The sequence below is a fragment of the Myotis lucifugus genome, unplaced genomic scaffold, assembly GCF_000147115.1.
Source record: "Myotis lucifugus unplaced genomic scaffold, Myoluc2.0 scaffold_323, whole genome shotgun sequence".
In the NCBI taxonomy this organism is placed as follows: domain Eukaryota; kingdom Metazoa; phylum Chordata; class Mammalia; order Chiroptera; family Vespertilionidae; genus Myotis; species Myotis lucifugus.
In genome coordinates this window covers 181,834-198,559 of record NW_005871371.1, presented here as the reverse complement: position 1 = coordinate 198,559, position 16,726 = coordinate 181,834, and the positions used below count along the sequence as shown (strand labels likewise).

The 16,726-nt window shown below is 44.2% G+C and overlaps 1 protein-coding gene across 1 annotated transcript in view; it reads right to left on the bottom strand.

Moving 5' to 3' along the window:
* Nucleotides 1-16,726, bottom strand: part of PPM1H (protein phosphatase, Mg2+/Mn2+ dependent 1H) — a 238,083-nt gene that overhangs the window by 143,446 nt on the left and 77,911 nt on the right. The window contains exon 2 of the mRNA XM_023764234.1: nt 4,759-4,924. Coding sequence (XP_023620002.1) covers nt 4,759-4,924 — 166 coding nt within the window. The remainder of the gene's footprint in view (nt 1-4,758; nt 4,925-16,726) is intronic.

The window sequence follows — 16,726 nt, the reverse complement described above, 5'->3', positions numbered from 1 at the left end:
TTACTGACTATGTTCCCACTGCAGTAATTTACATTCCATGACCATTGGTAACTGCAATTTTGTACTTCTTAATCTCTTCACCCAGCCCCCCAAACCCATTCCCATCTGACAACCACCAGTTTGTTCTCTGTATCTATGAGTTCGTTTGATTATTTATTTTGGTTTTTAGATTCCACATATAAGTGAAATCATCTGGTCTTAGTCTTTGTCTGACTTATTTCCCTTAGCATATTTCCCTCTAGGTCCATCTGTGTTGTTGCAAATGGTAAGAGTTCATTATTTTCTATGGCCGAGTAATATTCCATTGTATACATGTACCACCACTTTTTAAAATCAAATTATCTACTGATAGACACTTAGGTTGTTTCCAAACCTTGGTTAATGCATATGAAATGTCCTTCTCTGTCTCTTGGTATCGCCTTAGTTTTAAAGTCTACTTTGTCTGAAATAAGTATTGCTACCTGCACTTTTTAGAAATCCATTTACATTTAAAGTAATTATTGATAGCTATGTAGGCATTGCCATTTAATTATTCACATTGTTGGTCTTTTTGTTTCCCCTTCTTCTTCTTAAAGATGTCCCTTTAACATTTCTTGTAATACTAGCTTGGTGGTGATGAACTCCTCTAGCTTTTTCCTGTTTGGGAAGGACAGGAACTTCTTAACACTAGGTTTATAAGATGCCCTCAAGAGTGAACTCATCTGGTGTCCTCTTCTTTATCTCATCCCTAAAATGAGATACTTGAGAAATGAAAAGCAAAGTTCTTAGAAAAGCTATGCTTGCACTTGAGGCTGGCAATCATCACGATAAAGACTCCTTAAAACCTCTCAAATCAAAGGAAAGAAAACCGAGGAATGGTGATTAGTTCCCACAAATCTTGGGAGGCGGGCAGGAGGCTGTTAGGCATAAGGTATTGCCCAGAAAGTGAACAGGATCTTTCCTAAGGGACAATCTTATAAAGGTGTCTTTTGGGAATGCTAGCATTTTATTTATTTTTATTTAAATATATATTTTTTATTGATTTCAGAGTGGAAGGAAGAGAGATAGAGATAGAAACATCAATGATGAGAGAGAATCATTGATTGGCTGCCTCCTGCATGCCCCCTACTGCGGGGGGTGGGAGGGTGGGGGAGGGAATTGAGCCCACAACCCGGGCATGTGCCCTTGGCCTGAATCGAACCTGGGACCCTTTAGTCCGCAGGCCAATGCTCTATCCACTGAACCAAACCAGCTAGGGTGGGAATGCTAGCATTTTAGATTATCTTCCTTCCTAGCTACCTACCCTAGGTCCCCAAACAAAGAATCAGAGGCATGGAAATGTTAAGAGGCTTGCATTATTGTCCATTGCACTATGTCTATTTCCAACCTGCCTGGCTGTGGGCATATGGTTCTTTACACAGAAACCACCCAACATGACACGGGCACAGGGCAAGTTCCAGCCCTGGCCTCTCACAGAAAACATCCTTCTCTCCTTCATGTCCACTTCAGATGTTTCAAGACTTCTTTATTTCACTAATTATATCTCTAACCTCTAAATTTAAAAAGAAACTGGATTCAATACTGAGTATTTTGTGAAGGAGAATACAATAACACATCTCCTCACATTTCTTCAGGTGAAAACACTACAGTGCAGAACACTTTTACACACTTTTACTTGTATCCCTTTTACGTTTTATGAAATCTTCCAAACACTGCTCCTTTCGTTCTTGACATTTTCCTTATATGTAGATGGAACCTGAAATTACTTTGTTTTCTTTCTTGTAAGTCAGGAGCTGCTGCTGAGAGCTCAGCCAGATACAGGGAAACAACACTGGTCTGGTAAGTGCCTCAGAGAAGCCAGGAGAAGCAGAATATAATGTATGTTATTGTACCCACCAAGTCTTTTTGTGTGTGTTGTTTAGGTTTTGTTTTCACACAGGAAGATTAATTTGATTTCTTTGGCTAAAAGATTTCTCTATGAATTGGAATAAGAGATGGCTTACAGTTGCCTTAAAATCTTTACACCAATTAATCATCATCTGCAGTAAGAAAAAAATCATCTCATTGCTATCTAGTTACCTCTATGGCCACTTAATATAAGGAATGTCATTGAATAGAAAGTTACACGTCTAGAGAGAATTCCTCTATCACGGATGTTCCTAACATATAAAAAACTCCTATGGTAATTCCTTTTTTTCAGTGTGAATGTAACGTTACTTTACAGAAAAGTTTATGTTTCCTTCAACGGCCTCTAAAAAGGTGATATTAAAGATGCAAGAACTCTGTGTAAATGTTTATTTTTACTTTACTAAGTTTATTGGGGATGAGGGGATCAAGAAAGCAGGGAGCAATGAATCACACCGTGTAGAAGCAGCCCATGCATCTTCCTTTCGTATCCTTCATGCCTGTCAACCCTGTTTGCAAATGAGATAATGGCGCCATTATTTATCCCTCGGTCCCATTTCTTACTTAGAGTATTTGCCCCCTTTTCAACCTTACTGTTCTGACGCCTCTGTGGCTGAGGGCATAGTGACTTCCCTTCTGCTCCCCTCTCTCGTTGGAATTTCTTTGAATTTGCAACTCCTGAAATCTAAACCTCCCTCCTCTTGCTCCTGAGTTCCAGAACAGTATTTCTAACGTCTTACAAAATACTTCCAACCTAGAAAGTTAGAATATTCCAAACTCAAGTCATTTCTGCCCACCCCTCACCTTTAAACCTGTACCTGCTCCAGGGTCCACATTCAAGGATCAACATCCAGTAGCTGAAACCTGGCATCTCCAACTCTCCCCTACCCGTGCAGTAGGTCATCAGGTCGCCTCAACTGTCTCTCTCACATCATCTCTTCTGAGCTTTCCCTTGCTCTGATCACTGCCTTATTCCAAGCTGCCATCATTTCTCAGCCGATTTCTGTTTGAGGCAGACTTTTAGGTGTCCCAGCCTGTAGCTGCTCTCCTAACCTTCCTCAGCGAGCTTCCCACCACCATCACTGTCTTGTCCATTATGCTCTTGTCTAGAGTCATTTGGTTAAAACTCCAGCTTATTGGGCATTAAATGGCTTTTGTATGTGAAACCTGCTTGCTGTTTCTGCGTCATCACGCTCCAAGAGCCGACCCATGCTCCAGCACACTAGACCTGACTTAGGCTTCCATACCATTTCAACTCTTCATCTTTCTCCTAAAACTCACTCCTCTGCAGTCCTGCTGCTATGGCCTCTTTCTGCCTCCTCTGCTCAGCTGTGGGAACTGTACCGAGTTCATTGCCTATTCCCAAGCCTAGCGTGCAGACTCGGCGCTCAATACATGTTTGTTGAATGAAGAAATAGATTCAGCCCTGGCCGGTATGCAAAGTGGTTAGAACTTTGGTCTTCATACTCAAGGGTCATGGGTTCGCTCCCCACCCCCTGGACGGGTGTTTGTGCGGGAGGCAACCAGTGATGTGTCTCTCACATAGATGTTTATCTCTCTCTCCTCCTTCCCTTCCTTCCACTTGTCTGGAAAACAATGGGGGAGGGGGGATATATCCTCAGGTGAGGATTAACAAAAAACAAACAAAAAGGAGATGATTCATGGGGAAGGGGGAGGGGTAGACCCACATGACTTGTCTCCTATGGATGTTTTCTTGCTCAGGGGCTCTATGTCATTACCCTTTCCTAAGCATCGCCATATCCGAGTTAAGGGATGTCCTTAGATGAGAAAAATCACCGGCCTCATTAAGCAGTGTACCCAGTGTCCTCTGCTAATAAATTGTTCATTCAGAGTGGAAGCCAAAGGCCTGATAACGGGCCGTTCAGGTCCTGCCCGGGCGCCTCACTCCACTCTCACGACCTTTCTGACAACTCTCTCTGCTCCAGCCACGAGTCTCTTGCTGGTGCTTTAAAACGCCAGGCCGTTCCTCTCTCAGGGTCTTTGCAATGATCTGGAACCCAACTGACAGTCTCCTCGGGCCCCTCTGTTTCCTAACTCTGAGCTGAAGTAATACTATCAAAATAAACCAGTACTCTTACTCCCTAAACGTAAATGCAACGAGACGCTATTTCTTAGTCTACGAAGAGAATCCTAGATCCTTTGCAATCCTGTAGAAATTTCTATACAAAACTTCTATACCAGATTGTCAAAATAAGTAGTAGCATTTGGGTCATCCACTCGATGTCTCTCCTCTGCAGCACGACAGGACCTGCTGATGGACACGGTGCCAATCGTTCCCTATCTTTCCCTGAGTTGTCTTCTGACTTTCCGGAGGATGTCTGCTTTCCCCTCCCGAAACTGGAGGGAGGAGAAATGCTCTGTGATTTGTTGGCAGGGCTGCCCCGGGGGACGCAAGGGCTCTGGGCCAAGTGAAACAAATGTTAATTTGTAACAGAGTTGGGCACAGGCTCCAGCTGGACAACTCCAAGCGACAGGAGAGGAAGAAAGGGCCATAATCATAGCAGGGCTGCGAGTCAATGGCAAGTTATTTCCACCTCTTGTGAGCGGCTGCCGAACCAGCTCCTTCACCAATGCCTTGTAGTGGCTACCTTAAATCCATCAAATGTTCTACACACTAATTCTTGCAATAAAATCTATGTATGATTTGGGTATTTTATTTACTTTAAAGGTTAAAAACCTACACACCACTTCTTCATACAGATGTTGCCTTCAGCTGACTGGTAGCCTGAGCGGAGACCCACTACTCCACTAACCCTGGGACAGCTTTTCTCCTGTCCATGACGGACTCACTCAGCTGGAACCGGAGTGTGTGTGTTCCCCTCCCCGAGGCCTGCGGGCAGAGCGGGGTCTTACCGCGTTCTCCTTCAGTTGCAGCCCCTCCCCATTGGGAAGGGAGGACCGTCTCTTGGTGGAGTTCCTGTTGGGGGTGGAGGCAATGGCCCCTGCTTTCTTCTTCACGGTGAGTACCTCGCAGCTGGCCTGGTCTTCGTTGTGCGTGCTCTTCCCGGCATTGATAACCCTGAGAAGAAGCCAGAAGAGCTGGTCAGACAGAGTGATTCTGGGAAAAGCTGAGAGCTTAGTCTCCAGAGACAGCCAGGGCGTCTCCACACCTGGCCCAAAACTAATGCAAAGGCCCGCTTAATGCAAAGGACCTTTGTAAACTGAGTAAATTGATTTTTTAAAAACAAATTATAGTCTGGCTGGTGTGGCTCAGTGGTTGAGCATCGACCTATGAACAAGGAGGTCACAGTTCGATTCCAGTTAGGGCACATGCCCAGGTTGCGGGCTCAATCCCCAGTGTGGGGAGTGCAGGAAGCAGCTGATCAATGTTTCCTCTCACCATTGATATTTCTCTCTCCCTTTCCCTTCCTCTCTTAAATCAATAAAAATATATATTCAAAAAAATAAAACAAAAATAAAAACGGATTCTATTAGCACACACGAACACATTAACCAAAGCACTGTCCTGAGCTCAGCTCACGTAGGTGTCTGATAGATGTGATCAACCCCACTGATCCATTAGAGTCAAAGCAGACCAGATAATCACTGTTTTGGCAAAAACAAGGAATACAGATCTGGGAAGATGGCTCAGGGAATTCTGTTGCATTTCTCCAAGTGATAAAAAACACCACCACCATCAATCTTATCAAAGACCAAGGCAGTAATTGACAGCACACTGTAAAATCCAGGGAAACAGAGAACCACAGTTCACTATCGCCCTCCCCACGTCCCCTCTACACACAGAGAAGTGGGTGGATCAAAGGTGTTCTCTCTCTCTCTCTCTCTCTCTCTCTCTCTCTCTATATATATATATATATATATATATATATATAAATTGATTTTTTTACAGAGAGGAAGGGAGAAGGATAGAGAGTTAGAAACATTGATGAGAGAGAAACATCGATCAGCTGCCTCCTGCACACTCCCTACTGGGGATGTGCCCTCAACCAAGGTACATGCCCTTGACCGGAATCGAACCTGGGACCCTTCAGTCCACAGGCCGATGCTTATCCTCTGAGCCAAACCAGTTAGGGCAAAGGTTTACTCTTTTTAAGTTATCATTAGCTCTTCACCTTTCCTCCTGAGAATCCTCATCACTGTGCATCACCATGCCAGGCTTCAGGACGCTGATCTGTACACGTGGCCACATCATGATATCATGGCTTCTTGACACTCTTTGGCCTAATTACTAAATGTGTTAAGCATAGGAATGCTTCCCAAAAGCATGCTGCATTACCCATAGACCTTCTGTATCAGGTGACTGCAGACGGAGCACTTGCGTTTCAGTGCCATTTTCTTATTGAGTAATTAAGCAGCTGCTACACTGGATTTCCCGGAAGAGCTCTCCTGGATGTGCCAGTGGCTGTTTTCTTTCCAAAACTTCAACAGTGTCACAGTCAGTGACAGTGAGGGTGGAGGATACAGAACTCAGTGGCAAGGAAAGAAAAGATGCTCTTTTTGAAGGGAAGAGCAATGGAAATCCCCTCTTAAGGGTGGTGTGTACACTGCTCTATTAATCCGGCGTACTCCTTCCTAACAACTACAAGACAACTGTTTTCAAACAACCTTTTTCTTTTAAATTCTGCAATAATTATAGATGCAGAGAAAATTGCAAAAACAGTACTACATAGATGTACCCTCCACCCAACTTCCTCCAGTGGTAACATTTTACATGACTACAGTACAATATCAAAACAAGCAATTGACTCACACAAAACTGTCAACCAGACTGCAGATCTCATCCAAATTTCACCACATTTTATACAAAATGGTCTTGAGTTTTCATCTCCATAAGCTAACACACACACACACATACACACACCACAAACAACTGGGGAACAGAGAGCAAACTGAGATGTGAGTGCCGCAAGACCTAAGGGAGCAGGGTTCAAGCACTCTTCTGCCGAACCCTGGGGTTCTATGGAGGTGTCTTACACATATTAACATTTACTTTAAATTTCTTTTTTTTAGCCCTAACCAGTTTAGCTCAGTGATAGAGCATCGGCCTGTGGCCTCAAGGGTCTCAGGTTAGATTCTTGTCAGGGGCATGTACCTTGGTTGCAGGCACATACCCAGTAGGGAGTGTGCAGGAGGCAGCTAATTGATGTTTCTCTCTCATTGATGTTTCTAACTTTCTATCCCTCTCCCTTCCTCTCTGCAAAAAATCAATAAAATATATATTTTTTAAATTTCTTTTTTTACATGTATAAGCATTTGGGGGAAAAGGCAATAATTCAAAAGTTCATTCCCCTCTGTTACATGTGAACAGATAGATATGTGCCGGTTTATATATTGTTGGCAGCCTGGGCATAGTCTATCTTTCTTCTTTCATTGACCAGTATCACTTGACTGAAAGGAGAACTGTTTTGCAATTATAGTCTCCCCTCCTCCCCAATATTCATGAATTTTTCGACCTTGGATTCAACCAACCCTGGATCGAAAACAGTATTTTCAATACGTGGTTGGGAATCTGTGGATGCCCAGGGTCAACTGTGTGCCTTGTTCTTCCCCGTTCTGTCTGATAAGGGACTGGAACACCCACAGATTTTGTATCTGCTCGTGTCCTGGAACCAATCCCCCCCACCCCGAATACTGAGGTACAACTGTACCTACCTATATGTTCCAGGGAAATGACCATATCAGTCATCTATTATCTCCCCTACTTCAAATGTCTATATTCACCAAAGCTGCTTCATCATTCTTATTAGGTTTATTATAAATTTCAACTTAACCATTTTTTTAAAAAACAAAGGCCTACTTTTACTCATTTTACATTTTCTGTAATATTTTTAAAAAGTAGATTATTGCTTATAGAGTTTGAACACCTTTGTCCAGGGGGCGTAAGAAGCGGGGATCCTTGCCCGTCTCTGTGAGTCAGCTCTGCCTCTGGTGCTGAGATCTTCTTGAGGATGAAAGGATGGGGGAGGAGAGTCCAAGGTCAAGTTTCTAGCCCACCTTCACTGTCTCTGAGGAGGAGGCATTTGCATTTGGTTGAGGAATAAAATGTGCTTCTCGAAGACACGGTGAAGCTACCTGCATGCTGACTATTACTATTACCACACTTAGTACCTGAGCCAAACAACTCAGCCCAGGCCCAGAGCCAGGAAGTGGGAGCAGGGTTCAGAATGAGCCCGACCTTGACCCCCAGCCCAAGCTCTTCCTGTCACACGTGGAACTCACATCCGCTGGGTCAGCCAAGCTGGACATGTGGGGAAGCACAGGGTCAGCAGCCAGTCAGGCTCAGGCCCAGCCCTGAGAGAAAGGGGACTTTCTCCCCGCTACTCTGGCCATTGGAGGAGTCCGACATGGGGCCCAGAGGAAGGAGGAAGGATGGGTAGTCAGATCTGCTCATCTCTACAGGAGCCCAGGCCTCACCCAGGGGTTTGCAGCTGGAGCTCATAAGAGAACATGCATTCGACTGGAGTTCCCTTTATGTCCATCCTTAGAGAACATCATCGGGAGAAGGAGGAGGTTTAAAAATACCACCTGCCACTTCCCAGTCACTGGTGGTGAATCCACGCAACATGTGCAGTGAGCTGTTTACTGGATGGGGATGTCATACCTCATGGCCTCCCACGTGAGCGCCTTCCCTAAGGACAGCTGAAGTGGAAGTGGGGCTGGGAAAACCAGTTCATAACAACAGTCCCCTCATACTGTCCTCTGTACAAGAAACTCACTGCTATTTCTGGAACTTGGCATCACCCTGACCACTGGCCCCTAAACTTATGCGGTAGTCAGGTTTTTTTTTCCCCCCCCAATAAAAAAAGCATCACTGATCTCCAATAGCTACGTGCCAGGCTGACTCATCGGCCACTGCTGTTTTCCAACAGCCAACAAAGCTACTATAATTACACAAATCACGAAGCACTGTCCCTGAAAGAGCTTATCTCCTATTTCTTGGCGGATATTAAACTCCAAAGTTGACTGAACCTCAGCAAGAGACTCTAGAAACTTTATTTTATGCGCGAGAAGCCCGGGGCCCTGAAAGGCGGAGATTTGTTCATGGTCACACAGCTGCATACAGCACAGCTGTGAGCACGCATATGAGCTCCCAGCGCTTTCTGCTGCAGCTCTCAGTGGCATTATTTTCCTATTGTGTGTCTATTCTTATCAGCCCTGGTTCAGAGGGCTGTATTGCAATGAATGACTCATCAAAGCCAGGGAAACTAGGAAAGAACAGTCACGGTGGCCTTACTTGGCCATTTCATGTTAAATATCGCCTGTGAATGACACTAATGAAATATCACAAAGTCAGAAATGGCAACCCGGTGGGAAGGGAGCAGCTCCAACCCTGAAGAATAATCAGGTCTTCAGATGATAAGGTCATATTAAGTGAAAGCCACTGCCTTTTTAAAAAATACAACTCTTGGTCTGGCTGCTGTGGCTCAATAGTTGAGCATCGATCTATGAACCAGGAGGTCACGGTCTGATTCCCGGTCAGGGCACATGCCCAGGTTGGGGGCCTGATCCCCAGTGTGGGGCATGCAGGAGGCAGCTGATCAGTGTCTCTCTGTCATCACTGATGTCTCTCTCTCTCTCTCTCTCTCTCTCTCTCTCTCTCTCTCTTCCCACTGCCTCTCTGAAATCAATAAAAATATATCTAAATAAATAAAAAATACAACTCTTATCTCATATTTTATATTATTTCAAATTCCTTACTCCATACAGACTTAGGAGAAAGTCCTGATTCTTCTCAATTTACTTTGCTCTAAAGAGCTTGACCTCTATCAACTTACCTATTTGATTTTGTTCAAAGGCAAATGCTTTATTTACTAAATGTAAATGAAACCTTTAGTTAAGTATAAATTGAGAAAAACTTTGCTTCCAAGCTAAGGAGTATCATGCTGTTAATAGCTTTGTCTTTAAACGGAGGCAGCTCTATCAGTAGCTAGCTTCCTTCTTGTCCTGTGCTCCAGCGTGAAGACAGTACTGTCTTGTGTCTTGAGATAAACCGAAATGACTATGAAATGTGCATTCTTTTTTTACAAAAGAGACTTTTTATTGATTTTTAGAGAGAGAGAGAGGAATGGAGAGAGAAAAGTAGGGAGGGAGGGGGAGGAGACAGAGAGAGAGAGAGAGAGAGAGAGAGAGAGAGAGAGAGAGAGAAACATCCATGTGAGAGCAAAATACCCAAAATACCGATGGGCTGCCTCATGCATGCCCCCCACCAGGGTACCAAGCCTGCAACCCGGGCATGTGCCCTGACCGGGAATCAAACTTGCAACTTTTCAGTGCATGGGACAATGTCTAACCAACTGAGCCACACTGGCCAGGGCTAGATATGCATGTTTTATCTGAACAATACCTACCCAAGATACTTAGTTTTAAGACAATAAAACAAAATGCTGGTAGACCACAAATCATGCCTGTGTTCTCAACTACTATGCTTTGTTACTTTCAGTTTAATGCAGTGGTTCTCAACCTTCCTAATGCCACGACCCTTTAATACAGTTCCTCATGTTGTGGTGACCCCCAATTTCATTGTTACAAATTGAACATAATTAAGCATAGTGATTAATCACAAAACAATATGTAATTATATATGTGTTTTCCAGTGGTCTTAGGCGACCCCTGTGAAAGGGTCGTTTGATGTCCAAAAGGGTCGCGACCCATAGGTTGAGAACCCCTGGTTTAACGTCAAGGAAGCCATTTTCCTGCTGTGTAGGAAATTGGAAAATGAGGTCATCAAAGATAGATATGAAGTCATGGTAGTGTCTTACATTTGTTGAAAACTACGTACCAGGAACTACTGTTAGCATTTTACATTTAGAAATTAACTCATTTCATTCTCTTGTCAACTCTGTGAGTTAGCCACCACTATTCTTCCCTTTTTAATGGTAAGTTGCAGCTAGTGGAAGGCAGAGTGTTTGTTCAAATAACTTCAGGAAACCTCAGTTCCTTAGCAGTACTTCATGGATTACATTCTGGGAGTTGCTAAAGTAGGTGTATGCGTGAGTGTACATGTGTGATCACATGTGTGTGTGTGTTGAGGAGGGGGATTTTAGTCATCTAAAATTAAGAGTAGGGTAATTTTGTACTTAGGATTAAAATTCAGGTGGGAGAAATATTAGAGGGTGAAGAGGATGAATACAGAAAGTTAACATCCAGTCAGGTCTTTCAATGCTTACAGCGGTTCTCAACCTTGGCTGCACATTACAATCAACTGGGAATCTTTTTAAAATCCTGATTTCTGGGCCTCATCCTCTGGATATTCTGTTTCTTTTTTACTAATGTTGTGGTCTCACCCCATAACAAAGAAACAGAATTTCCGGAGGATGAGGCCCAGAAATCAGGATTTTAAAAAGATTCCCAGGTGATTCTAATGTGCAGCCAAGGTTGAGAACCACTGGCTTAGAACCGTGGTCGGCAAACTGTGGCTCGCGAGCTACATGCGGCTCTTTGGTCCCTTGAGTGTGACTCTTCCTAAGCCTTAGGAGTACCCTAACTAAGTTAATAACAATGTACCTACCTATATAGTTTAAGTTTAAAAAATTTGGCTCTCAAAAGAAATTTCAATCGTTGTACTGTTGATATTTGGCTCTGTTGACTAATGAGTTTGCCAACCACTGGAGAAGATCATGAGACATTTGCCCTGGAAGAGACACAAGTTAAACTCATTTATGGACTGCGTTAACCTTCCAACCTATATTGAATTGAACCAAAGCACCTAGATTTTTTCCTCTTGTAAAACCAGGTAAACACAGAATGTTAAGTACCTGGAAGTCAAAAATGCTCTGTATATCAGATACAGCTTGCAGCTCTGACCTGGATGCCAGGAAAGAATGTAACCATGACCTTTGGATCAGAGCAATAGCAGAACCTATTTAGAAAGAGCAAGCGATTCATTCTATGCTACTGGCCTACATTTGGGAAACCTGTTTCCTCCTTTCTACTTGTGAAATACTCTAGCCACAAATTTTTAAAATATCAACTCCACCTAAATTTTAGCAGAAAAATCCTGCTTTAATTTTTATTTATTTTTTTTGTTAATCCTCATCAGAAGCTCCCTTCCTCTCTGTAAAAAATCAATAAAATATATTTAAAAAAAAATATTTTATTGATTTCAAAGAGGAAGGGAGATGGAGAGAGACAGAAACATCAATGATGAGAACCACTGGCTGGCTGCCTCCTGCACGCCCCCGCCCCCACCCCTGGGATCAAGCCTACAACCTGGGCATGTGTCCTGATGGGGGAATCAGGTTCATAGGTCAATGCTCAACCACTGAGCCACACCCACTGGGTTCCTTTGATTTTTTTAGAGAGAGTTGAAGGGAGGAAAGGAGGGAGACAGAGAAACATCAATGTGAGAGAGACACATCAATTGGTTGTCTCCTGAATGTGCCCTGAGTGGCACCAGAGATGGAACCTGCAACCCAGGTACGTGTCCTTGACTGGGAATGGAACCAGCAACCCTTTGGTGGGAAGGCGAACACTCTAACCACTGAGCACACCAGCCAGGGCAGAACGTCCTGCCTTTAATTGCAATTATTAAGGTTAATAAGTTATTTGCCTTTTCATCTGCTCAAAACATTGACTGCAAGGACACTCGTCTGACAATGACACAAAGAACAGGGTTCTATCCTATCTAATAATAGACAAACATGGTAATTGACCGTACCTTTGCTACGCCTCCCATTGGCTAATCAGCAAGATATGCAAATTAACCGCCAACAAGATGGCGGTTAATTTGCATACGTAAGCGCGAAGTGAAGACTGAAGGTGGCTCCGGCTGGAGCAGTGAAGGCTTGAAGGCGGCTCCAGCCGGAGCTAAGGCCTGGGTCCCCGGTGCCAGAGGAAAACCAGTGCTGGCAGCCAAGGGAAGGGAAAGCCTATTGCACGAATCTTTTCGTGCATCAGGCCTCTAGTTACTAAATAGAGACAAGTGAATACTCTCAAGTATTATCAGTAGTGACCCCTGTTACAAAGGCCACTGGTCCAGAGAACTCACAGCGGAATGTTTTTCAAAAGAATTTACAAAAGACAGTCCATTGACAAATGCCAGTCACAGCTGACATTTTCCCAAGGATTCCATATGTCATGTACTGTGCTAAACATCTGATGGGTGTCAAGTCCTTCATCACCAACACCCTCCCCTCCCCACCATGAGGTACGTACAGGGCAGAGTGCAGAAGGCACAAACAAGGACAACAGTCATACAGACCTGGTCCAAAGTTGGTCTCGGCAAATAATTAGCTCACTGCCCTCGTTACTGTCTCCCTCCAAAATGGGGATGGTAAGTCACTTCTATTCTTAAGAGTTGTAAGAAGTAACTGCTCTGGCATAAGAAGTATTTAACAGTGCCTGGCACATAGTAAGTGCTCGATATAATTTATTAAATAATAATAAATCAAATACAAAGCTATCCACCTGTTCTGTGGGGCCCAGGGGACTTTACCCAAGAATGCTAGTTTAAAGAGAATCTCCCCCTCCCCTTTCCATCAGCAGCCCTCTGCCTGCCTCAAGGACACATGGCTGCCTCAGGCCCACAGAGCCGCCTTGTGGCTTGGCATGACAATTCCCAGAACAGGGACCCTGAGCAGGCTATCCACTCCTGAGTCCTCTTCTCAATGTTATTGCAACACTCAAGCCACACATATGACGGTGATGTGCACCCAGGAGAGCACTCACACAGTTATGAACACGCCGCTGCTAGATTCCCACCCGGACCTGCCCGCAGATGCGTCTCTGACCCCAGGGCTCCTGGATTCCGGAGCTCTGGTCCCAGATCCACAGAAAAAGACCAAGCTTGGTTGTGTTGTTGTTGTTATATTGTTTTGTTTTTTAAAGAGAATAAAGACCTGAACAGTTTAGGCTAAAAAGTTTACACGGTTAGTACTTCGAAGCAGGCAGCGACTGCACTAGGTAAGAAAGAGGAAGTGTTTTATAAAGGCCATCGCTTGAGATAAGATAATGCTGATTCAGGAACAACTGAGAAGCAGACAGCAAAAGGCTGTAGGGAGAGGGGTGGTAAATGAATCATTTATGGAAGACCAAATACAGCTATCAATTATTAAAACCCTCTTCTAGGTAACCTCTTAGGCAATGCTTCCTGGGATTCTCTGAGGTGGTTACTGACCCCCCAGATAAGCTGGAACATAAGGACAAATGAATTCCTAGCTCCAATGGAGCAAGTAACCACTCCTTCTTGGTTGTACTGGAAAACCAAGGCTCTGACTAGGAAACTCAGCCTCAGAAAAAGTAGCCAGACTTCCATCAAGAATAACGGCTTCTCCCAGACCGCCTCGGCCACCCCTGGTAGGAGGGGAAACAGGCCCTCCCAGCCCCTTCAGTTAACAGTCACCTGGGTGTGACCAGGGAGGAGAAAGGACGGTATGGAATGGAATTTCCTAGTGTTTGGCTTTCACATTTTGGAAGGTGACTAAGTGCCAACACATGGAGGAGAGAGCATGGTTGAGAAGGCAAGATAAACACGGGCCAGGGAAAGACCACATACCTGCAGACCATCACGCACCCTCCGGTTCCCAGCCCCGTTTATGGCGGGATGTGACCAATCAGGGAGTTACAAACTGGGGTCTTGGGATTCACGTTCAGGCTGCTATTTTTACATGTTTGCCCACAAAGTATTTTTGTTCTTGATGTTTTAATATATTTTATTGATTTCAGAGAGAGGACGGGAGAGGGAGAGAAAGATAGAAACATCAATGATGAGAGAGAAGCCTCCTGCAAGCCTCCTGCAAGCCTCCTACTGGGGATCGAACCCCAAACCTGGACATGTGCCCTGACCTGGAATTGAACCGTGACTTCCTGGTTCATGGGTCGATGCTCAATCACTGAGCCACACCAGCCAGTTTTTTTAAAGGTGCATTAATTGTCAACATTTAAAAATATTTTAAAATTGAGATATTTGCATTTTAAAAATCTTAAAATTTCCCATGTATCTTGAAAACTAATGCATCAGGCTAAACACCTGTCAAGCTCTTGTGTGACAACATTCAGTTGGATGTGAGGGGAGGCAGTCCCAAGAGATAGGACATGTCTTCACTAGCTCAACCCAGACCTCACTCTGTCCACCTCTGCACCAACCTGGTCCCAAAAGCATTTGACTCTGCAACCCTGAAATCAGATCTCTGTGACTTCATAAATAAACCAAGACAACAATTAGATGGATAGAATATATTCGCCATATTGATTGAAATAATTACTTTAAATATTTATTGTGTAACCAAATAGGGATAAACCAAGACTAGGACATGCTTTCTGCTTTCAAGGAGCCCACAGTCATCGGTAATAGGGAGACCTTCTTACAAATAACCACAATTTGCTCAGGTTGATGCCATTCTCGAGGTTCATGTCACAGGGGATCTGAGAAAGTAGAGGGGGAGACAAGTCTGCAAAGGTAGAGTCCGGGAAAGTGTCACAGATGAGGTGGCATGGGGCTCAGTCGCATGGAATGAGGAAGGAAATTGATAGTTCGAGAAAAGACAAGGAAAGGCACTCCAAGCAGAGGAGCAGCTGATAAAAATAGGGCGACGTGGACTTTACAAAGAGGGGCTGGATGTGACCTAAGTGTAGGCATGGTCAGGGACCTACCTCAGAACCCGATCAGAAAATCCTGTGGGAACTTTATCCTGTTGAGCTCATGACCAACAGGAAGAATCTAAGAATGCTTAAACACAGGACTGGTAGGATCAAAATTACTTAGGAAAATAAGAGCAGTGGCCTAACGGAGGATGGAGTGTAGAGGATAAATGACAAACGCAAAGAGATCAGTTAGGGTCTCTAATAATAGTTCTGGTGACCAAGAGGCTGTAGACCAGCGGTTCTCAACCTGTGGGTCACGACCCTTTGGAGGTCGAACGACCCTTTCACAGGGGTTGCCTAAGACCATCGGAAAACTCATATATAATTACATATTGTTTTGTGGTTAATCACTATGCTTTAATTATGTTCAATTTGTAACAATGAAATTGGGGGTCACCACAACATGAGGAACTGTATTAAAGGGTTGCGGCATTAGGAAGGCTGAGAACCACTGCTGTAGATCAATCAATGGCTCTGTGTGGAGGGGCAGAGGGGGTTTGAGAGGAGGTGAATGAATGGAGAAGCCCCGGCAGAGCCTACTGGATGTGGGTGGTGGAGGAGAGAGGAGCCAAGAGGATGACTCTCAGGTTTCTACCGGCAGAAGGAGCCAAAGAGGAACACCGATCATAAAGAGAGATGAGAAAACGAAACAAGTCTTAAAGGTGGTGAGGAGTTCTGTGGGATAAGGCAAAGGCAGTGGCAGACAACTTCAACTTGGCCAGGTGGGCAAACTATGGCTCGTGGACCAAATCCAAGCCACTGCTGTTTTGTATGGCCCCCAAGCTAAGAATGGTTCTTTCGTTTTTGAGTTGTTGGGGGAGGGGAGGAATCAGAAGAACATTTCATGACATGTAAAAAGTGTATGAAAGTCACATTTCAGTGTCCATAAAGTTTTATTGGGACACAACCACATCCATTCATTCACATATGGTCTATGGTGGCTTTCCAGCTACAATGGCAGAGTTAGAAGTTTTGAGAGGTTGTCTTGCGCCCCCAGAGCCTGCACTACGTACTATCTATACCTTTACAGAAAATGTGTGCTGACCCCTCAACTTAACTATTAGTCTGCACTCTCTGAAACTGTCTTTTTAAGTCAAAGGCTGAAAATTTCATACGATTATACATAATGTGTAAGTGAAGCAAAGGAGGGAGATGTAGGCTTGGATTGAATTTAATGTGCATCTTGGCGTTATTAGTAACATCAGCTTTGGATACACTTTGCTGCTAGCATTTGATGGCCATCGTCAGCATCTATCCACCTCACCAATATAATTAAATA